Source organism: Cebus imitator, unplaced genomic scaffold (genome assembly GCF_001604975.1).
Source record: "Cebus imitator isolate Cc_AM_T3 unplaced genomic scaffold, Cebus_imitator-1.0 Scaffold18, whole genome shotgun sequence".
Taxonomy (NCBI): Eukaryota; Metazoa; Chordata; class Mammalia; order Primates; family Cebidae; genus Cebus; species Cebus imitator.
In genome coordinates, this window is record NW_016107333.1 from 8,148,771 (window position 1) to 8,170,359 (window position 21,589).

General features: G+C 58.3%; 3 protein-coding genes across 4 annotated transcripts; 1 reads left to right on the forward strand and 2 right to left on the reverse strand.

Moving 5' to 3' along the window:
• Window positions 1-594: 594 nt before the first annotated feature.
• NECAB3 (N-terminal EF-hand calcium binding protein 3) lies at window positions 595-18,263 on the forward strand. Of its 2 annotated transcripts, XM_017514159.2 has the most exons (13): window positions 595-819; window positions 2,604-2,628; window positions 4,226-4,334; window positions 5,306-5,331; window positions 5,541-5,638; window positions 15,154-15,290; window positions 15,517-15,635; window positions 15,779-15,858; window positions 15,961-16,014; window positions 16,569-16,681; window positions 16,826-16,903; window positions 17,324-17,415; window positions 17,498-18,263. In XM_017514159.2, exons 1-13 carry the CDS (start codon window positions 685-687, stop codon window positions 17,524-17,526), a joined length of 1,095 nt encoding a protein of 364 aa, XP_017369648.1. In that variant the 5' UTR covers window positions 595-684; the 3' UTR covers window positions 17,527-18,263. The 2 variants fall into 2 exon arrangements, with proteins under 2 accessions (XP_017369648.1, XP_017369642.1); XM_017514153.2 differs by having other exon boundaries at window positions 15,779-16,014.
• ACTL10 (actin like 10) lies at window positions 6,819-8,786 on the reverse strand. The gene has a single exon (XM_017514165.2). It carries the CDS (start codon window positions 8,206-8,208, stop codon window positions 7,102-7,104), a length of 1,107 nt encoding a protein of 368 aa, XP_017369654.1. The 5' UTR covers window positions 8,209-8,786; the 3' UTR covers window positions 6,819-7,101.
• On the reverse strand, window positions 10,925-12,873 carry CUNH20orf144 (chromosome unknown C20orf144 homolog). The gene is made up of 2 exons (XM_017514186.2): window positions 12,459-12,873; window positions 10,925-11,429 (listed from the first exon to the last, which is right to left on the reverse strand). The coding sequence occupies exons 1-2, from the start codon at window positions 12,582-12,584 to the stop codon at window positions 11,061-11,063; spliced, it is 495 nt and encodes a 164-aa protein (XP_017369675.1). The 5' UTR covers window positions 12,585-12,873; the 3' UTR covers window positions 10,925-11,060.
• Window positions 18,264-21,589: the final 3,326 nt, after the last annotated feature.

The following is a 21,589-nucleotide window of genomic DNA, read 5'->3' on the forward strand; positions in this document are numbered from 1 at the left end:
GGAGCTAGGCGTTCAATCTTGAGCTTTACTCAGGGGCCAAGGAGTCGCTAGTGACACCTCCTCTCGCATCTTAAAAGCTCCCCCTGGCTGCTGTGTGGAGAACGAGTTGAAGGGAGGGCCAGAGTCGCCGAGGAGAGGGGAAAGGACCGCGCGGAGTGCCAGAGGGGGCCGGCGTTGGGATGCCCGGGAGTTGGCCACACGGATCTGTGGGCTTCCTCTGAGCCAGCCTCCGTTGTAAACACTTGACATTGAATGAGTCCCAAGAATCCCATAGGGTGACTGCCAGTACCATTTTTGCAGATGAGTATAGACTCCCCGAGAGGTGAAGTCCTGGTGGGTTTTACCCACGCGTGTCACCCTGACTCTTCGGCACTGACTTGGTCACTCTTCCCCTCCGGGTGGGCGCGTAGCCCCTTGATTCTGCTCTCGGTCGCCGCGGGGCCCGAGCCCTCGGGCACCTCCCACTCGCCGTGGCCGCTGAAGCGCAGAGGCCCGCGGGGCTGGAGTTGGACCTTGCGGCGAGAGAACCCGGCGTCCGCGGGGGCGGGGCGGGGGCGGGGCCTCAGCCCCTGCGTCGGCGCCGGCGCGGGCGCCAAGAGGCGGCCCCCTGCCCCACCGAGTCCGCGGCGGAGTCCAGGGCCAGGAGCGACCGCAGCTTAGCCCCAGCGAGCGGGCGGCGGCGCCATGGCGTGCGCGGGGCTGCTCACCGTGTGCCTGCTCCGGCCGCCCGCGCCCCAGCCCCAGCCCCAGCCCCAGCCCCTGCGGCGCCCCCAGCTCGCACCCGACGCGGAGCCCGCCGGACACGCGCTCTTCCAGGACGTGAGTGGGCGCGGGCTCTGCTCGCGGTGTCTCCAGCCCGAGGTTCTGTCAGTCTCCCCCTCTGGGGCTGTTCGGGCCCCTCTGCTGTCTCTGGGTCTCTGCGTCTCTGCCCCTGATGTCTCTGTCTCTGGACCCCTCTGCCTTTGTGTCCCCTGTTGTCTCTCTCTGTCTCTCCATGTCTCCCCTTGTCCCTGCTCCAGTGTCGCTGCCCTTGCTGCCCCCTAAACCCTGCAGCTCACCCCATCTGTGTATCTAGTGTTGGGGGGGGCGCTGTCGGCAGTCACAGCAGCGGTACCCCACTCTGTAGCAGCCCCAGGCTGGGCTGACTGGGGAAGGGGAGGCTGGAAGCACGAGGGGCCCCTCCCTCCTGACTCTAGTGCCACCCCTCCTCCCCGAGTCCCTCAGGCCCCACTCCAGGGCAGCAGAGTTCTACAGATGGTAAGGGCTGCTCAGAGTCACCCTTCCATGAAGTCATGGGTGGACTTGTAGCCCCCATGGGCACCAGTCAGGGCCCTGAGCCCTTTCTCCACCATTTACCCCTGTGCTTGGCTCTGTCCTGGCCCCCTCATGCCCCAACTCCAGAGGGGGGCAAGGCTATCTCCCGCCCCCTCCCCACTTCCCCTAGTGACTCAGCACCTTGACCACAGCCCTGGCTGGAAGGGACTGGACCCTCCCTCTTCCCAGGTAGGAAAACCAAGGCCTGAGGGGGTATGTCCCAGGTCAGTCATGGAGGTAGGAGTGCAATAGGGTGACCCCAGGTATCTCCATTCCCAGCCTAGCACCCCTCCCTGCACCCAGTATCTACATCTACCCCACCTGGGCCTCCCTGGCTTGCTGTGTACCCCTCAGCCTGGGGCAGACCTTCTCTGAGTTAGGCTAGAGGTTAGAGTCTTTCCTGAGCCTGCTGACCCTTAGAAAACAGGACCCTGGAGGGGATTGGCATTCAGGACCTGGAGTTCATTGGGGCTCTCGATCCAGGCTTGGCCCAACCTGCTTGCCAGGCCTGCCGGTCTCCCCTTTGCTGGGCTGCTTGGGGTGACCAAGCAGTTCACTGAGAGGGATGGGGACCTGTCATGACTCTGCTCCTCTCTGCCTCTGTTGCTCTTCTTCTCCACTTCTAAGTGAAATCTGACGACCTCATCTTTTGCCACCCCCACTCCCACTTGCACGTGTGTGTACACACACGCCTGCCAAAGGTCCTCACAGTCAGCCCCATAGGAGGCCCCAGCCCTGAAAGGGTTAACCCCAGCTGCCAGTGGAAACTCAGGCACCTGCAGAGACAGAGTAGCCACTGCCTGCTGTGGGTCTTCAACAGCATGCAAGGAAACAGCTCAGAGAGGGCAACTGGGATAGACCATGGCCACACAGCAAAGCTTGGGGCTTAGTTCTAGAATGGCTGTGCAGGACTCCTGGGCTGCAACCTGGCCCATCCCCTCAACCTTCCTCAAGCTGGGACTGTGCCAGGGCTGATGCATCAGATAAAGCTCAGGCTGCACTGGGTGTGGGAGGTGGGGACGCAGGGAGCTGGCCAGGAGCACCCCCCACAAGGCCAGGCCCTGCAGGAGAAGTGAGCGGGGGTGGCACCCACTGCGTGCTCTTCCTGTGCCCCACTTGCAGGAAAAGCTCCTGCAGGGCTGAGCTGGGCAGGGGTTTGGGACTAGGCTGAGGAGGAGGAAAGGCGAGGCAGGGGGTAGGCCGGCCAGCTGGGCCCCTGTCGGGTTAGGTGGGGGCCTCTGGCTTCCCAGGTGGCACCCACAGCTCCCCCCATGTCCCTTTACCTCTAGGTTTTCCGCAGAGCAGACAAGAATGGTGAGTGTGGCTTCCCCTGGGTCCCGTGGTGGGGGGCAGGGTGGGAGGCATCCAGGAGGCCCAGGGACAGTTGGGAGGTTGGGTGGGAAATCTAGAGTCGCAACAAATCTTGGGGGCCTAAAACAGGAGAATCAATCAAGGCATCCTTCCCAGAGGAAGTGCTGTTCTCAGCCAAGTTTGGCGGGATGGAGAGTGGAGGGAATGCGGTTTGGCCAGAGGCTGGAGGTAGAGGCTGACTTTCACACAGCACCCTGGCACGGTGGTGCACATTTCCTGTACATGGCTTCGTGTTGCCCTCACAACCACCAACTAGACTGGAATTCACCCTATTTTACAAAGGAGCAGAGGCCCAGAGAGATGAAGCAGGTTGCCTAAGGTCACACAGCCTTTAACTGATAGGCTTGAACTTGGGTCTTTGCAGCGTTTAGTCCCTGGCTCCTTGTGTGAGGCACTTGGAAGAGTGAGGTAATGGAGATGAGGTCTTTTTGGAGATAGTACTCAGGTTTTTAGAGGACTCAGTAACTTGTCATGTGACCAATCGTCTGGACCAGGGAGGTCGTGGAGGACACAACTGACCCATGCCTTGGGCAGGGATAAAGCTGGTTCCAGGAGTCAGCTCCTCCTGCCTTGGGTCCTGGTCAGTCACAGACCCTGGTCTAGGAGAACCTTGGAAGCTATAGCAGGAGCCCTACGTGACCCAGCCAGCAGCAGCCTGCTCTCCCAAGTGACTTGGAGCAGCCCGCTGTGCCCTGCGTGGCCAGTGGAGGGTCTGAGCTTCGCAGTCAGCCTGGGGCTCCTTTCATCTGGGTCTTCACGCCCTCTTGTGTTTCCTCCTCCTAGAGATGGGGTCCTGTTCCCACTCCTTGCCCCTTCTCCTTGGGTTTCTTCGAATTGATGGGAATTGTTTGTCCCACCCCATTGATCAGGGCACTTGCCCTCACTTGGACCAGGTCATTCTGTCTGGGGAGTTTCAGACCGTCCCCTGGTTCAGGGGCCTCATACATCTGCCCAGAGGCCTCATACATCATTCAGACCAAATCCCATGTCTGACTGTCCCACATAAATACTCCCAGCCTCTGCTCACATGCCCCTGTGATGGGGAGCTCATTCCCTTCTAAGCCAGCCTGCTGCTGCCTGCAGAGGCTCCAACTAGTAGGAAGATTCCATCTGCCTCCCCCTGACTTCTCTGCGAAGGTCCTGGGTCCAAAGCATGGCGGTTCCTTGTGCCTTGCAGCGAGGCTGGTCCCTAAGTCCTTTCAGGTGACATCTAGGCCCTGCCACACTCTGGCCAGGTCCTAGCCTGTTGCTTGTTTTTTCATTTGGCAACCATTTACTGAGTTCCTACCCAGTGCTATGCACATACTGCCCTGTCCCTTGGGTGCCTGCAAAGTAGGTTCTGTTGCCTTCAGCGGTCACCTTTGAGGACCCCAGTCCTTTTGTCCTCAACAGTCAGGTCCCCCATGGAGCTCAGATTCCCATCCCACCTGGCTAGGTGGCGGTCAAATGCTATGAGGCCCTTGGCGCCCTGGACCTGGTGCCAGGGTGCTGTCAGGGTCAGGGATACCTCCTCTGCTCCTTGTCCTTCCCCTACCACCAGATGATGGGAAGCTCTCATTTGAGGAATTCCAGAATTACTTTGCCGATGGGGTTCTTAGCCCGGGGGAGCTGCGGGAACTGTTCAGCGGCATTGATGGGCACCTCACCGAGTGAGTACGAGAGGGGGCTGTGGGTAGATGTGAGGTCAGGTTGTCTTTACCCCCCTGTGTCCTCTGCTGCCTTGATTCCTTTTGTAGGATGAGGAAGAGGGGGCAGGGAGAAAGGTACCAGGGCTCGGTTCCAACTTTCCCCACTCGCCTACCCCTCTCCAGCTCCAGCCTTGCCCACTACAGTGCTTCCAACTGGGACCCCGAAATAGCCAAGCCTGAGTCATCACCCATGGCTCAGCTCCCCATTCCCGCTTCCCGCAGGGACCAGAGGATGCCTGGGGACAGCTGGGCCCCGCCTGCTTCCACCCGAGAATGCAGTGCATGAACACACACACCTCCCCTTGTGTGCTCCCACATCTACACGTCTTGGCAGGAGTGTGCATGCGCTTCTCCGTGCCTGCTCCCAGGGATGTGCATGCAGAATCGCTGTTCCTCCCTCCACTTCCCTTCTCCCATTTCCTGAGGGTCAGTCTTAGGCTCCTAAGACTTGGGCTGGAACCTTCATCTGCACTGCTCCCGCTCCCCTACTGGCCAGACACCCCAGACAGCTCCTTGTGCTTCAGGGCCTCACTAAGGCAGCTCCTCCTCTAGGAAGCCCTCCCTGATCTACCAACTAAATACCCCGTGCCATCTCTGGACTTCCCTGCACCTGGCTTCCCCTCTGCAGCTCTGGCCACTTCTCGCTGGCCTGTGTCCACATCTGTCTTCCCCTGGCCCGAGATCCTCTTGGAGGCCAAGAATGGGTCTGAATCTTTGCCCTTAGAGTGATTGGTGGGGGCAGTAGAACCCATTCTGTGACCCTGTCAGGACTGTCCACAGGAGCAACTTAATCTGGGGCAGAGCAGAAGTGGCCTCCTTGTTAGGCTGAGCTGGGAGTTGGTGGGGTGGGAGGTGGAGCATTGGCCCCATCAGTCCCAGTTTACCAGGCCCAAGTCTAAAGGTCTGAAGAGCGCCTTCTCTTTTCCCTGCAGCAATTTAGAAACGGAAAAACTGTGTGGTAAGTAGGCCCATGGGAGCTCTTGTCTCCCAGGGCCCCTGGGTCCCAGGGTAGGTGTGGCAAGGGGCTGTTGCTGGTCTCCTGATGGGACAGGTCGGGCTGGGCTCAGTATACAAGACCTGCTTGACTGCTGAGGATTTCTGGGGGGCCAGAATCCCAGGGAGATGGGTGGGGGTCCAGGAACCCTTGAACACCTCTTCTGCCCACAGACTACTTCTCAGAGCACCTGGGTGTCTACCGGCCCGTGCTGGCTGCATTGGAATCGCTGAACCGTGCAGTTCTCGCTGCCATGGATGCCACCAAGCTGGTGAGTGGAGTGGCTGATGGTGGGGGGCCACCGTGAGGCAGCAGGTGTCTGCTGTGCTGTGGGATCCTCCACAGTCTTGACTCAGGGTTATGGAGCTAGGGGCTTGGGTTCAAATCCTGGCTCTCCCACTTTGTGCCCCTTGACCTCTCTGGGCCTGTTTTTTCATCTATAAGCTATCATGACAATAGAGCTGCCCTCCATACATCATTGTGACGAGTGAGAATGAAGGCAGGGGCTTTTGTCTGTGTTGTTCTATTTCCAGCACCCAGAATAATGTCTGGCACACAGTAGGTGCTTCATACTAGCGGCTGCTGTTGCTTTTGTTACTGGCCAGTCACAGCTGTGATGGGTATCATGCAGGGCTGAGCTAGGCGTGGGAGGCTGTGCTCACATGTTCACAGGGCAGCGCCTGGCTGAGGACATACGTGAGTAGGCAGGTACGTGAGTAGGCAGGTACGTGAGCACCCATGTGTTTGTGTGCACATATGGACATGTATCTGCACAAGCACAAACAGTGTTGATATCCGGGGCTTGAGCCCCTTGAGTGGTGACTTCAGAAAATAAGCCACCCTTCCCTTTGTGTGTTCAAGAAATAGTGCCACCTCCCTTTGCTCCATAGCTCTTGTAGGGGGAGGGAGTAGACTGGGTGTGGTGGCTCACGCCTGTAATCCCAGCACTTTGGGAGGATGAAGCAGGCGAATCACAAGGTGAGGAGTTCGAGAACAGCCTGGCCAACATGGCAAAACCCCGTCTCTACTAAAAATACAAAAAAATTAGCCAGGCATGGTGGCGCGTGTCTGTAATCTCAGTTACTTGAGAGGCTGAGGCAGGAGAATCACTTGAACCTGGGAGCTGGAGGCTGCAGTGAGCTGAGATTGCACCACTGTACTGCAGCCTGGGTGACAGAGTGAGACTCCATCTCAAAAAATAGGGGGGGTGAGGAAGGAACAGTGAGCAGGCCCGGGATTGTGCCTGACCCCACTTTTTACAGAAGGGGAAACCGATGCACTCATAGTTAACAATCACCTGAGCACACAGCCAGGCACAGGGCTCCTCCTGGTGACTTTCACATGAGAGTTAGTAGCTTTTCAAAGGCTTGCCCCTTGGGGCCTGGCATGGGATATGTGTCCAAACGGTACATGACGACAGGTTGGAGGAACTCCCATATCTGTGTCATGGAGACAGGTGGGGGCATCACTTTTATTGCCATGAAGTGGGGCTTGGGGGTGGGCAGCTAGACTGGCATTCTCTGAACTGGCAGTGGTTGGGGAAGATTCAAACTGCAATTCAAAATGAGGGTCCCATGGGTCCCAAACACCTCCTAGCCTGGAAAGGGTATGGGGGTGACCCGTCCAGTCAGCGCCAACCTTCAGGAGGACACTGCCAGCTCCAAACACTTGAGACTCTTTAGATAGAGAGCTGTCCTCCACCGCGGTACCCCCCTACCCCCAGTCCAGCCTGACTCAGTTGAATACATCGTACAGCAGCCTGGAGCCACACTCCTGGTACATGGCCCGGGTTATCCAGCGGCGCTGGAAGGAGTGCAGCGAGGCCACCATGGAGCCGCCAGTCCACACAGCCATGCCACGCCCATGCTTGGCCACCAGGTGGGGCCGCAGGGCCGCGTAGCCGTGTCGCCGGCACTGCGCCTCCAGCTCCTTGTCCAGGCGTTCGGCGAAGCCAGGAAATAGCGTGGAGCCGCCGGCCAGCACCACGGTGTCTGCCAGCCGTGTCCGCAGCATTTTGGGCATTTTCTGCAGCGCCCGGAAGGCCAGCGCAGGCAGCCCCGGCTCATCTTGGCCCAGCAGGCCCGGCTGGAAGATGGGTTCGGGACAGCGGAAGCGCTCGCTGCTGAGGCAGATGCAGCACCCGTTACCCATGCTGAAACTGGCCGGATGGTGGCGGGCGGGGTTGCGGAGGTCGCCCTCGAAATCCAGGGACACATAGCAGCTGCGCTTCTTGAGATGTGTGATGGCCTTGCGGGGCAGGGCCTGCTGCGAGAGATCAGGGTCCGCCGCCACCAGCAGGTCCCGTAGATAGCGTGACAGGGTGCTGCCCGCCACGTTCAGCCGGAAAGTGGCCTGGTGCCATGAGTGACCTGCGTAGATGGGCGTGGCATGGCACACGCCCGCGCCCGCCTCCACGGCCAGCCCACTGAACACGCCAGTGGAGCAGAGCGCCAGCAACGCGGTGCTGGCCATGTGGCATGCGGGCACTGCCAGGGTCTCGAACAGCAGCTCCGCTACCCTTTCGCGGCCCGCGGGCGGTGCCGACGGCGAGTCGCTCACCAGCACGGGCCACTGCTCCGGGCACACCCGCAGGCCGCCCACCAGCAGGCGCTCCCACAGCCCTTCCAGCGCCTCCCAGTCCACCACCACACCGTGCTTGATGGGGTGCGCCCGCGCCACGCCGCCCGCCAGCTCGCAGCCCGGCACGCCGGGCAGCACCGGCCGATCCCAGCTGGGCACCAGGCTGGAGCTCTTCAGCACTATGCGCGGCTGGTTCTCGCCCGCAAAGCCCGCCTTGGTGAAGCCTGAGCCCTGGTCCACCACCACCGCGACACGGCCCATTGGGGACAGCCGGTGCACACGAAGGCTCCCAGACACAGACGACACCTTCGGGCTCAGCCCCACCTTTCCATGCCACCGGACTCTGTCCTAGAGAGTGGTCCCCTTCAGCCCCTGGCTCCGCCTCCGGGGCCTAAGTTCCTCCTCTTCTGGGTCAGATCACTACTCCTCTCAGCTTTTCGCTCCGCCCTCTGGTTGGAAAGCCCCCGCCTCTTCTGTCCTTGCCGTTTGCCTCCTTTAAAGCTCGTGGCACTTGCCTACGCCTGAGACCCCGCCCCTAGTTCAGGCCTCAGTCTCGGCTCTGGCTGGGTTCCAGCTGCATGTCTCCATCTCCTCTTCCTCTGGTGCCGGGCTCCAGGCTCCACACCTAGCACTGGGCCCCACACTCTTAGGACTCGCCTCTGCTTTGCTGTTCAGCCCAGTCAGCCCTTGCTGAGATGGCTGACAAGATGGCTAGGACTGATCTTTTAGAGTCTAAGAAGCCTCCAGGAGGAGCAGAGCTTTGAGGGTAAAGAGTTCCTGTGGCAAGGCCATTTGGACATATATCCCGGTTGGGGACCCAGGCAGCCTCCTGGCACCTCTCACCTGGGCTTGACGGAAGTTCCTGGTTGTGGAGTGGGTGGGGCAGGTCAGAAGGCCAAAAGGAACTTGGATTGGGCTCATTGTGAGCTCACTCCTCAGCAGCCGTTGCACTTATGCAGCCCCCTACCCTAATGACAACTCCCTGGACCCATCTTCTCTCCTGGGGAGGGCCAAGGGCAGTGATTTTGGCATCCAGGGGCCTGGCTTCAGCAGCCCAGCACAATTAGTCTGATTTCCTTTCCCACATCACTTAGAATTATCTGATGTACTCTGGCCAGATGTGTGGCCCCTACCCTTCCAGCACCAAAGAAAAAGCTTTTAGTCACAGATCTACAGCTCTGAAAAGCCAGGAGAGACTCTGGCCCTACCATCAGGGGTTTCCGCAGATGGAGTCACGTGGACCTGAGTTTGAGACTCAGTTCTTTTTTTTCTTTTGAGACGGAGTCTGCCCAGGCTGGGAATGCAGTGGTGCAAACTCGGCTCAGTGCAATCCCTGCCTCCTGGGTTCAAGTGATTCTCCTGCCTCAGCCTCCTGAGTAGCTGGGATTACAAGCGCAAGCCACCTAGATGGGGCTTCACCATGTTGGCCAGGCTGATCTCGAATCAGGATCTCAGGTGACCCACCTGCCTCAGCCTCCCAAAGTGCTGGGATTACAGGTGTGAGCCACCATACCCAGTGAGACTCAGTTCTGAGGCTGACTTACTATGCAGTCCTAAGCAAGTCTTGATCTTTCTCTGGGCTTGGTTTTCTCCTCCAAAGGGTAGTAATAATCCCCACACACAGGAAAGAGGCCACTTCTTGTTTCTGCAAAGCGTCATTATTCTCTTCAGGACCAATTTGGTTGCAAGTAGAAGACTCAGGTGAATGTAAGCCAAAAATAGGGACTTTATTACAAGGATCTTATATGTTTTGGATACCAAGGGCAACAGTGAAGTCAGGTTTCAGAAATAGGGTCTGACCTCAGGGCTGTTAGAAACTCAGGATGTTGTGCACTGTCTTTGTATTGTGTTTCTATTCTGAAGATTGGCTTTATCCTGTGCATGTTCAAGTAGAGAACATGGTCTCTTACGGCTCCTGAATGACAGTCCTAGGGGGAGGGGCTGACAGGGCCAGCTTGGGCCAATTACTGTATGGGTAGGATGTGCCGCTCCATGGAAGAATGTGGTTACCCTGATTGTAACCATGTGGGTGGTAGGGAAGAGTCAGTTCTCACAATTAGCAGGAGCGATGCCATAGTCTTCAGCCTGGTGCAGGCAAGGTGGAGGAGATGTTCATCAAAGTGACGGTGACAGCAGAGGCTGAGCTGGTGGCTCTAGTGAGCTGGGACCTCCAGTCCTGCTGCATCTGCCCCCACAAGAAGGCATCCTGAGGTTGGTTGCCAGTGTGTGGCAGGAAGGCAGGCTGCAAGTTCGGCAGGCTGGGGATGGCACTGAGGTGTGGAGCTGGATTTGGGACCCAGAGAAGTGAGAAGTAGCAGGATCCAGGCCGCAGAAAGTGGCAGGGCCTCTTTTAAGTGATTTGGGGAGTGAGGCTGAGGCTGGGGGCTTTTTCCCTGTAGGTAAGAGACCTGTTGAAAGCTGATGAGCAGGGGAGTGGGCTGCCCTAGACAGATGAATGGTTTGGAAGAAGGCTTTGTCTTGTGGGAAAGGAGATGGGACAGGGTAGGTTGGGAGACAGAGGTGCCTTAGGGACGATTGGGGGGCTGAGTGTTTTGGGGTTACCAAACACAATGTGTGGGCATGAGGGGCCAGAGGCCCAGGGTTTCTAGCCTGTCCTGGGTGCGTCCACAGCAGAATCCACGTCTCAGGCCTTGCCCCAGCTGACTGTGGTGTCCTGGCTATCCTTCTAGGATGGTGCCTGTTGGTCTGGGACCCTCCCTCTGCCTAAGAGGGATTTCTGGATGCTGGGGGAGATGCAGGCTTTGCTGGAAACAGATAGCGTGGCCACGCCTGGGTTTGTCCAAGCCCACCTCGAGTCTGCACACTGGGCGGGATGTGACTGGGTTTGGAGTGTTGGGGGAAGGGAACTGCCTCTCACCGCTGTAGCAAGGTGTGGGGTTGTGTTCTGACTCTTGGCACAAGGGAGGAGAAAGCAAAAGACAGCCTTGGCTCCAGACCGTGGCGGTGGCTCTGCCCTCAATACGCCTCGCCTCGTTCACCCCGGTGCGGCTTCCAGCCTCCGCTTTGCCCAACCCGACTCTGCGCCCGGACGCCTCCAACAGGGTTCACAGGCGCCAGGGTTGCCACAAGCTCTTTATTGGAGGGTCAGGGGCTTAGAGCCGTGAGCGACGGCAGCGGTGCCGTTTGTGCGGCTCCTCTTGGGCGGGGCCGGCCTTGCCGGGCGCTTTGCCCGGGGACCGCAGGCACGGGTGCAGCCGCGGCCAGCTCAGCGCGGCCCCGCCCCGGGCCCCGGCCCCGCCCGCGCCCAACGCACCGGCCACGCCCTCTTCCGGCCGCCGCGCCTCCCGCCGTAACAGCAGCAGCACCGGCATCTTCAGCTCGCCCTCGCCGCCTTCTCCCGCTCCGCGCAGCCTGGGCGCCGCCGGGGAGCCTAGCCCACTGCCTGATTCGTCGTCACCCGGTCGCCCAGCCTCGGCCAGCGGCTGCCGCTTGTCTAAGGGGAGAAGCAGCACGATCCTGGTCTGGGGGTGGAGCAGTGGTGTGAGGAGGGAGAGCGCGCCGGGGCTGAACCCACGACCCGGGGCCGCCCCGCCCTTCTCCTGGGACCCTCATCCACCCGGGTGCTGTTATCCGCCCATGCACAGGGCTGGAGGGGACCCCTGTCCAATTCAGGCCCCGGGGATGCCTGCCTTTCCCTGCTAGGCGCCCCGGACTCTGCCTCCCTCTGGAAACCATCATCCATCCCAGGCTGACTTCCTGAGACCAGGTTTATGAGATTCCTTCTAAGCTCTATGTCAGGGGCTCTCAGCACCCCCTACCCCCGCCTGGTCCAGAGTCTCTGCTGATTTGAGAGGGAGGCAGGGAACTTTTGAGTCTAGGAGCTGGCGAGAGGACGCAAGGGGATTCCCCCTGCCCCTAGCTTCAGTAGTACCAACTAGGACTGATTGTCCTTGTTGGGACCTCCGCCTGTTTGTCCAGGGTTGGGAGAGAATCCCACTCACACTCACCCCCCTGGGCCCTCAAGTCTCATCCACCTTCTAGTTCTGGCATCTCTGCCCTCCTTTTTTTTTTTTTTTTAATAAGACTGAGTCAAACAGGGTCTTGCTGTGTTCTCCAGGCTGGAGTGCAGTGGTGGTGTCATGGCTCACTGCATCCCCGACCTCCTGAGCTCAAGCAGTCTACCTCAATCTTCTGAGTGGCTGGGACGGTGAGCATTTGCTACCACACCCAGCTAATTTTTAAATTTTTGTAGAGATGGGGCCTCCCTATGTCACCTAGGCTAGTCTCAAACTCTTGGGCTCAAGTGATCCATCCACCTTGCCCTCCCAAAGTGTCGGGATTACAGGCGTGAGCCACCTTGAAAGGACCCCTGTCTACACCTATGTGGGCTCCTGGGATCCTCATCCTTGGGAGAGATTTTCCATTTCCTCCTTCACCCCCTAGGACTTCACACAAGGCCTAGGCTCTCAGCATCCCTTCCCACCCACCTGTCCAGCTTCCCCTGACTCCCATGGGTCTCCCTAGCCCTGCTTCCCATCCCCCACACTCACAGCTGGCTTCTTCCGAGTCAGGTGGCTGAGGCACTGTCTCCACCAGGCCTTGTCCATGTCACTTGGCCTCTCCTTGCGGGCCTGCTTGGGTGCTTTGGTCCTTTTGTGCGATCCATTGTTTCCCATGGTGGGGCTCGTCACCACTGGGGACCGTGGCCCACACTCTGTCTGCTCTGCCCCCTGAGTCTTGGCCACATTGTGACCTCATGAGCCGACCTCACCAATTGCAGGCTCTGAGCACAGCTTCCCAGGGCCCACAGGTAGATCTGGGCTGTATTCACTCTGTTACTTCTAGCCTTGGTTTCTCAGCTTTAAAATGGCTAATGATCGTAAATGAGGCAATGCATGTAAAGTGCTGAGTGGCCAGTAGAGGGGGATTTCTGTGGTTTAGATATGATTTTTGGCCCTGCCACTAACTTGCTGTGTGACCTTAGCCCAGGTAATCAACCTATCTGGGCCTTAGTTTTCTCATCTGCAAAATGGGGTCAATTATGGTTCCTGTAAATTGTTACAAAGGTTAAATTAGGCCCAGCGTAGTGGCTCATGCCTGTAGTCCCAGCACATTGGGAGGCCAAAGCAGGTGGATCACCTGAGGTCAAGAGTTCAAGACCAGGCTGAACAACACAGTGAAATCCTGTCTTTACTGAAAATATAAACATTAGCCAGGTGTGGTGCAGCTGCTTGAGAGGTTGGGGCAGGAGAATTGCTTGAACCTGGGAGGCAGAGGTTGTAGTGAGCCAAGATCACGCCACTGTACTCTAGCCTGGGTGACAGAGTGAGACTCTGTCTCGAAAAAAACAAAAGACTAGGCAGGGCATGGTGGCTCATGCCTATAATCTCAGCACTTTGGGAGGCCAAGCCAGACTGATCACCTGAGGTCAGGAGTTTGAGACCAGCTTGACCAACATGGAGAAACCCCATCTCTACTGAAAATACAAAATTAGCCAGGTGTGGTGGTGCATGCCTGTAGTCCCAGCTACTTGGGAGGTTGAGGCAGGAGAATCACTTGCACCCAGGAGGAGGAGGTTGTGGCGAGCTGAGATGGCGCCATTGCACTCCAGCCTGGGCAACAAGAGTGCAACTCCTTCTCAAAAAAACAGAAAAATGGCCGGGCACGGTGGCTCACGCCTGTAATCCCAACATTTTGGGAGGCCAAGGCGGGCGGATCACAAGTTCAAGAGATCAAGACCATCCTGGCCAACATGGTGAAACCCCGTCTCTACTAAAAATACAAAAAAATTAGCTGGGCGTGGTGGCGTGCGCCTGTGGTCCCAGCTACTCGGGAGGCTGAGGCAGAAGAATTGCTTGAACCCGGGAGGCGGAGGTTGCAGTGAGCCAAGTCGCGCCACTGCACTGCAGCCTGGCGCCTGGTGACGGAGTGAGACTCTGTCTCAAAAAAAAAACAAACAAAAAAAACCCAGAAAAACAAAAAAGACTAAATGAAATTCTTAGAATAGTGTCTGGCTCTGAGTGGGTGCTTCTGTCAGTTCTCTGGTTGCAAGCAACAGAAACTAATCTCAAATACTTGAAAGGGATCTTTTTTTTGGAAAGATTTCATGGAGATAGAAATCTTGGCCTGAGAATGAAAAGACCCAGCCTCTTCTCTGTCCCTGTCTCCCAGCTCATAAGCACGGCCCGAGAGGTCCCATCTGACAGCTGAGCTGACGCAGATCATGGCAGATGAAGTCTCTGATGGATAGGCCTCTGGAGTCCCCTTGGAGAGGGCAAGCACCTGGACCACAGCTCCCTAGGACTCCCACCCTGGCCTCGTGTGTGTGTGTGTGTGTGTGTGTGTGTGTGTGCGCGCGTGCGCACACGCACATGGTGGGGTTAGGCAATTCTCAGGTGTTTGTGACTCCTGGGTGTACAAGTGGGCAGGCTCCTTAGTGTATTACACTTGACCATAGACGGCTGGCAGGTCTGGCATCGAGAGCTTGCGGGCCAGACCCTGGGCTGAGTTCTGTGCAGGAATTCACTCCCGGGAGCTTCTTGCAGCTCCATGTGCTGAGTTTCATCCTTCCTGTTTGAGAGATGAGGAATTGGAAGCTCCAGCAAGTGCAGGTAGTGGAGGAGCCATGGAATCCCATGATGGGCCATGCAGGGCCTAGCATGTGGGCAGCCTCTCTGCCTCTGTGCCACTCTGGGAAGGGCTGGGAGGAGGCTGACGGTGTTGGTTGGGGTCAGTGCTGGGGTGTGTGTGTGTGTGTGTGTGTGTGTGTGTGTAAGTGAGGATGGCAACCTGATTGTCTTTTATCGGCAGCTCCTAGTAAAGAGCGCTCAGTGTTTGTTGTGTGCATGAGTGAATGAATGAATGAGTGAATACATAGATTATGAGTCTGTGGCCGCATCAGGCCATCATTTTGCCTCATGTGTCAAAATTGGCCTTTGGATACCCTGTAACAGCTCCATGACAGTGCTAAAGGTGGTAGCCCTGACAGAGAAGGGGCCATGAGGTCCAGAAAAGCCAGGCACGCCGGCAGGCAGATGCCTCCTGTGAGTTGGCCTCACACCCCTCTGGAGGAGGCCAGGCCCGGACAAGGAGGGATCCAGGCCTCCCTACCCATCTGATCTCAGTGCCCTCCTCCTGCCTATGCCAGGTTTGCATGCCCCTGGTCTGATGAGCAAGAGGCAGAGGACCCACTCAGAAATCAATGCCCAGGCTAGGAGATGCTGACCGTGCCCCCTTGGCCCGCAGGAGTATGAGCAGGCCTCCAAGGTGGACCAATTTGTGACGCGATTCCTGCTTCGGGAGACAGTGAGCCAGCTGCAAGCCCTGCAGAGCTCGCTGGAGGGGGCATCAGATACCCTGGAGGCCCAGGCCCGTGGCTGGCGGTATGTAAGGGCCCTGCCGACCCATGGGGCCAGTGCACAAGCGCCCACTGTGACCCCCATTCCAAATCCCCACAGTCCTAGCATCCTGGTGGGGAAGCCATAACAGGGTGAGATGAGACTGGTTTTGGGGCTCGGCCTTGGAATCCCAGGAGGCCTGTCTACCCCACCCAGGCCTGTCCTGTCCTGGGGCCCTAGTCTTCAGCCCTGTGAGCCTTACTTCCTATAGGTCAGATGCAGAGAGTGTGGAGGCACAGAGCTGGCCCCACAGCAGCCGGCGGGCGGGGCGCCGGGCCCTGAAGAGCGTCAGCCGGTCATCCACCTGGTCCCCTGGCTCTTCTGACACAGGTGTACCTGGGGTGGGGTGGGAGGCCTGGGTGAGGCAGGCACCACATCCCTGATTCCACCAGGGTCTGCTCCTCTGCTGCCCCTCACTTCATCCCAAGAACGTCCTGGGCCCCTGCCTGACCCTGCATGGGTCCCACCCACAGGGCTCAGCTCAGAGGCCGAGATGCAGTGGCGGCTCCAGGTGAACCGCCTCCAGGAGCTCATTGACCAGCTCGAATGCAAGGTGAGAGCTGCGGGCCCAGGGCCCCACGAGGGAGGACCCTCCTGGTATCTGCCTGAGCCAGGGCCACTCTGGAGGCCCGGCCCACACTCTGTGCCCTCACAGGCCCCCCGCCTGGAACCACTGCATGAAGAGGACCTGGCCAAGGGGCCTGACTCGGTGAGCCCAGGAGAGGGGCCAGCAGCTGAATGGCAGGGTCTGGGGGTGCTCATGAAGTGGGGGTTCATGGAGCCATCTGCCCGCCCACCCTCTACGGTGCTCACATGCCCCTCTCCCAGACCTGCCAGGCAGGTGCCGGGTTCTGAGACCCTGCAGGAACTGCTGCCCCTCTCTGGGCTTTGGTTCCCCATCAGCATTTCTGAAAGCCAGGTCTGTGGCCGTGAAGCTGGAGGGCAGAAGGAAGTGGTAGCATACTGCAGGAGGGAGGGACAGTGGCTGGGTCAAGCAGCACCCTTGAAGACAGAGGAGGATGGAGTCAGCGAGGCTGGGGGGCAGGTTGGTGACTCATGCCTGTAATTCCAGCACCTTGGGAGGCCAAGGTGGCAGGATTGCCTGAGCCTGGGAGGTAGAGGCTGCAGTGAGCCATGATCCCACACACCACTGCACTCCAGCCTGGGTGACAGCTGCAGGGGACCTCCTGGAGGCCACAGTCAGTCCCTTCCCTGCACCCAGTCCCGCCCCGGCCCTGGCTGACTGGCTGCCTCTCCCACCAGCACATCCTTGTGGTCCAGAGGCAGGTCCAGGTGGCAGAGGAAGCCCTGCAGGACTTCCACCGAGCCCTGTGCTGCTATGTGGACTTCACAGCGGCCCAGAGCCATTGTCTGCAGTGAGTGCCCAGCTGGAGGTGGGGAGGGGGTGAGGAGAGGGGTGCTTGGGCTGGCCATCCAGGGCCAGGGCTCCCATGAGACCCCTGGCAGAGGTGGGCAGAGGTGGTGGCAGCCCTGCCCTGGCTATCTCTTTGGCCCCGCAGTGTGTCTGCCCAGAGGATGCCGGACGGTGCCTCCTTCACCCTGTATGAGTTCTGGCAGGACGAGGCCTCCTGGAGAAGGTATGAGTGCCAGTCTGGCCAGTAACACTGTGGAGTGTGGCCCTGAAGTGAGTCAGGCCAGGGTTCCAATCCTGCTCACCGGCTCTGTGACCTCAGATGAGTGACCCTACCTGCCTGAGCCCCCAAGTCCTTACCAAAATGGAGGTGGTAACAGTTCCACCTCCTGTGGGCTAAAGGAGGTGACTGGGAAGACCTGAATACAGTACAGGCACTCAGTGAGTACACAGTTGTCACTGTGGGCCACATCCTATGCCAAGCACCTTGTGCAGTGTCCATTCCACCTGCACAGCATCCCCGTGTCACAGAGGAGAGGACTGAGGCTACAGAGGCAGCGTGAGGAGGGCCGGGGTCTGATCCTGGCAGCAGGGCAGGGGCGGGAGTGGGGAGACCGAGGTCGAGGCAGCCTGGGTTCCTCCACAGGCACCAGCAGTCGCCCTGCAGCAAGGCCTTCCAGCGCGTCCTCATCGACCACCTGCGGGCCCCAGACACCCTCACCACTGTGTTCTTCCCAGGTGCGTGGTGGCTCCCCACTCCCTGTGGCCAGGAGGGGCAGTGGGCTCCTGAGGCCTCCTGACCCCCGCCTCTGTCCCCCAGCCTCCTGGTGGATAATGAATAATAACTGAGCCAGACCCGCTCACGCTGAGGACCCCAGGGCGCTGCCTGCCTCCCTCTGGAGTCTTCTGGACCGGCCAGCCCAGCACAAAGACCAGGCCTGCCTCCTCCTGGACCTGAGCCTGGTGGAGGGGCTCAGCCCAGGGATCAGGGACTGGGCTGCTTGCTTTTTATTTATTGATTTATTTATCCATATATTTTATTGTTTGTCACTTCAGCCTCCAAACTGCGTGGGCTTCCACCTGGCTCAGGAGGCCTGGATTCTGGTCCCTGCTGTCCCTGCCTGGCCGAGCGACCCAGGGCAGGTCCCATCCCTCTCTGGGTGGGCCTTGGGCCCTCTGGCTGCCTAGTGAGGATCCTGCTTTCCTTCTGCTGTCTTGGGGCCAGGCTTCTGCTCCTCCCCAGGCAGCAGCAGAAGCAAGGCTGATGCTCAGGGACCCCCCAACCCCTCAAACCTTGCCTCCTGAGGCTGGGCCAGACCTGGTGCCCCGTCACCCTCCCAGGCCACCAGGCTCTTGACTCTTCCATCACCCATGGATGTGCCAGAGGCCTCTGGGTTGATTTGCATGCTATTTGCATATCATTTGCATGCCCTCACCCACCCATTCTCAGGGCACTATGGGAAGCCCAAAGGTGACCTTGCCAAGTAGCAATAATTTGGGCCCAGGGTCACCTGTTGCCCCCAGAGGCCTCTGAACCCCAGGCTGGGAGCCCCACACAGAGGCAATAAAGGCATTAGTCCCCTCCAGCGTCGCCTCCTGTCTCTCACAGGGCTGGGCCGTGGGACTGTGCGCCTCCCAGGCCAGAAGCTCCAGGCGGGACACCTCTCTCTGGAAGTCCCCGGTTCCCACCTCCTGCCCTCACGCTTGCAGAGTGGATGCTCACAGGAGCTGATGCAGGTTTCTCACTTCAGTGTCCCCAACCCTGACACACCTGGTGGTGGGTCCTGCCTGAGTGACATGGGCCCTGCGGGGTTTGCAGGGGCTCTAGCTTCACCCGGAGCTGCCTCCGGGCCCAGATTGCTTGGCCACACTCCTGTGGGAACACCTGTCCTTCCACCAAGCTGGACCTGTCATTGCCACTTACATAGAGTGGTTCTGGGTGGACAGTGGCTGATCAGTCATACCAGCCCCTGGGGATATCCTCCTGCCCCTCTCCATTACTGAGGGCATGGAAGGGAGGTGACTGACAGGGACATCTAACCAGCTGCTCTAAAGAGAAGGCTTGGCACCACAGGAGCATAGGATGGCATTTGACCTGGCCTGGGAGCATTGGTGTCAGTTTTCCAGACAGAAGAGATGGCACGTGGGCCCCGAGGAGGAGAGCTCTCCTGGTGGATTTTTTTTGTATTTTTACACTGGGCTAATTTTTTTGTATTTTTAGTAGAGACGGGCTTTCACCATTGGTCAGGCTGGTCTTGAACTCCTGCCCTCAAGTGATCTCCCCACCTTGGCTTCCCAAATTACCAGGATTACAGGCATGAGCCACTGCACCCAGCCCACTGCCTTCTTTAAACAGATGCCCAAGCCCTCAGGCTGACTCCTTTGCAGTGGGTGCCTCCTTAATTTTTGTGCCCTGGGCATCCTGCCTGCTTCCTGTAGTGAAGTTCTGAAGGTTGACACCTCTTTATTAGGATTTTTAGTAAGAAAGGCTTTTTTCTCCCTCCCTCCTGAAGGCTGGAGCTGCAGGGGAGGGCACTGTGGGTGGGGACGCCCAGCAGGGTCAGGGGCCTCTTAGGACAGTGGTTTGGGCTGTGAAAGGTGAGCAGAGGGCCCCGGGCAAGTGCGAGGGCAGAAAGGAACCTTGGAGTGTGAGAGCTGAGGAGGCCAGGTGCGTGGGAGTGGAATGTCGTCTTGCAGGTGACAGGGAGACAGGAGGGTGCCAGACAGTGGTGATGGACATGGGTTGGGGTGGAGCTGAGCATGTACAGGGCTGGAGCTGCAGCCACAGAACAGATGGCTGGGCTGGGGCTGTGGGGACCGGAGGAAACCCTCAAGCCTCTACGTGGTCTGTCGAGCTCACAAACCCACCTCATCTGCAGCCTGTCATCCCCACTGCTGCGCCTTGCCATACCGCAGGTCAGGGCCACTGTCCTCTCAGGCCTGGAAGACTGCAGCAACTTCTTCACCTGGCTCCCATCCCCTGTCCACTCCCTGTAGACACAGCCAGAGGGGGCTTTCAGAACTTTGCCATTTTGAAAAATGCACCTCTCTGGCCAAGACCCTTCAATGGCCAGAGAGGTACATTCAGCATCAAGGTCATAATTTCATGTCCTGGCATTTGAGGCCCTTAGCAATAGAACTCTACTCCCAATTTGTGCAGCCTCCTCTTCCCAAATTACACTCTGGCTGCACTGGGCCATTTGCAATCCAGTCACCATGTCTGTGGCCTTTGTCACAAGCCACTCCTGTCCACTGCAGAAATGCTTGTGCTGTGAGGAGCAGGTGTGTGCCATTGCACTGGGGCGCCTTTCCCAATCCTGCTCTTGGTGGCTCTTCAGCTCCTTTCGACAGCCACTGGGCACCTGCTTTATAGCAGGTGCTGGGATGATCAAATGTCCAGGGCTGGTGATAGCACCCAGTCAAAGGCAGGCAGATCCCTGAAGCCAGGAGAGTTCTGGGCTCCTGGGCCAGCTGCCACCCCCCCATCCTTCCACCCACTCTGCACCTGCCTTCTCCCCTCCCTCACACCTGCACCTGTGACTCACCTGTACATATTCAAACCTGTCCCAGGGACTGGCCCAGTGCCAGGCCAGGCTGGAGACAGCAATAGTCTAGATGGTGGCCAGTGCCCTGTGGCTCTCCTAACAAGTCCCCTTAACACAGCCTCTGATGGGCTGAAAGGAAGGGACTGAGAATTAGGTGGTCTTCAAAAAGGCTTTGTTGAAACATAAGACTTGAGCAGGACACCAGGTTCCACAGAGTGCTGGGCACAACGTGGTTTCAAGGAAACCACATTGCACATTGGTGGGGAGAGAAACAGGTTATGGCAGCAACCAGTTTACAGGCGCACCATGGGTGTTTACAGGCCTTGTGCTAGGGGCTACGCCCATGTTGATTGCATTTTACCCTCGCAACACCCCAGAGGTATAGGCATCGTTCGCATCCCCAGCTTACAGAAGAACAAGCTCAGTGAGTAGGTGCCTTGCTCTGGGTCACGCAGGAGGGATCCACTCCCTGGCACCAACCGCTGCTAGCTGTTGCTGGGAGTGAACGGTGCTGGGAGAGGGCAACTTCTGGGAGCAGAAACCAGCCCCGGCTGGAGGAGGCAGAGGCAGCTACACCATTAAGAAGGAACGATAGATGCAGGCCTCGGGGCCTGCAAAATGGCAGACAGGGCAGCAAGGATGAGCCCGGTGTGAGGGGCCGGGTGAGCCAGCCCTCGGAAGGCGGGGAGGCTGAGCCCCGATTCTGGAACTCCCTAGGAGGAACCCAGAGAATGTTAACTCATGAGTGGAGAGGCAGCCTGAGAAAAGGCTGATGCGAAGGGAAAGGAAAAGTGGCTGGTGTGTAGTCTGGAAAGGAATCTGGCTCAGGGATGGAGGCAACACCGGGGAAAGTCCAGCTCTGTCCACAAGAGGGCTCCTGGCAGCAGGCAGCAAAGCCCACCTGAGGAGCAGAGTGGGGCTGGTTGCTGGTTCCCCCAAGCCTCTTAGGAGGAAGGCTAAGAAGGGGACATGACATGCCTAATCGTGACTCTGACCCTGGAATACCAGCAGTCAGAAAGAAGTGGAGATGGGCAAGAGGTACGTTTGCTTCCCAAGATCCTATCCCTGCCTCGGGACAGTCCCCTTTCTGTTGAGAAACGCATCAGCAGGCTCCTGGAGGCCGCCCTTGGTAACATGAAAAAGTTTTTCCCAATTAACCTTCCAGAGGGATGGCCCTTTCACAGGTCCCAATTCTTTGTCTCTTTCTGACAAAGGTAACTCGACAGTAATTTTTTTCTTCAGATTGATGTAATCTATTGCTGAGTAACACACTACTTCAATGATTGTCATTTCCAGAATTCTATTTTTTTTTTTTTTTTTGGAGACGGAGCTTCGCTCTTGTTACCCAGGCTGGAGTGCAATGGCGC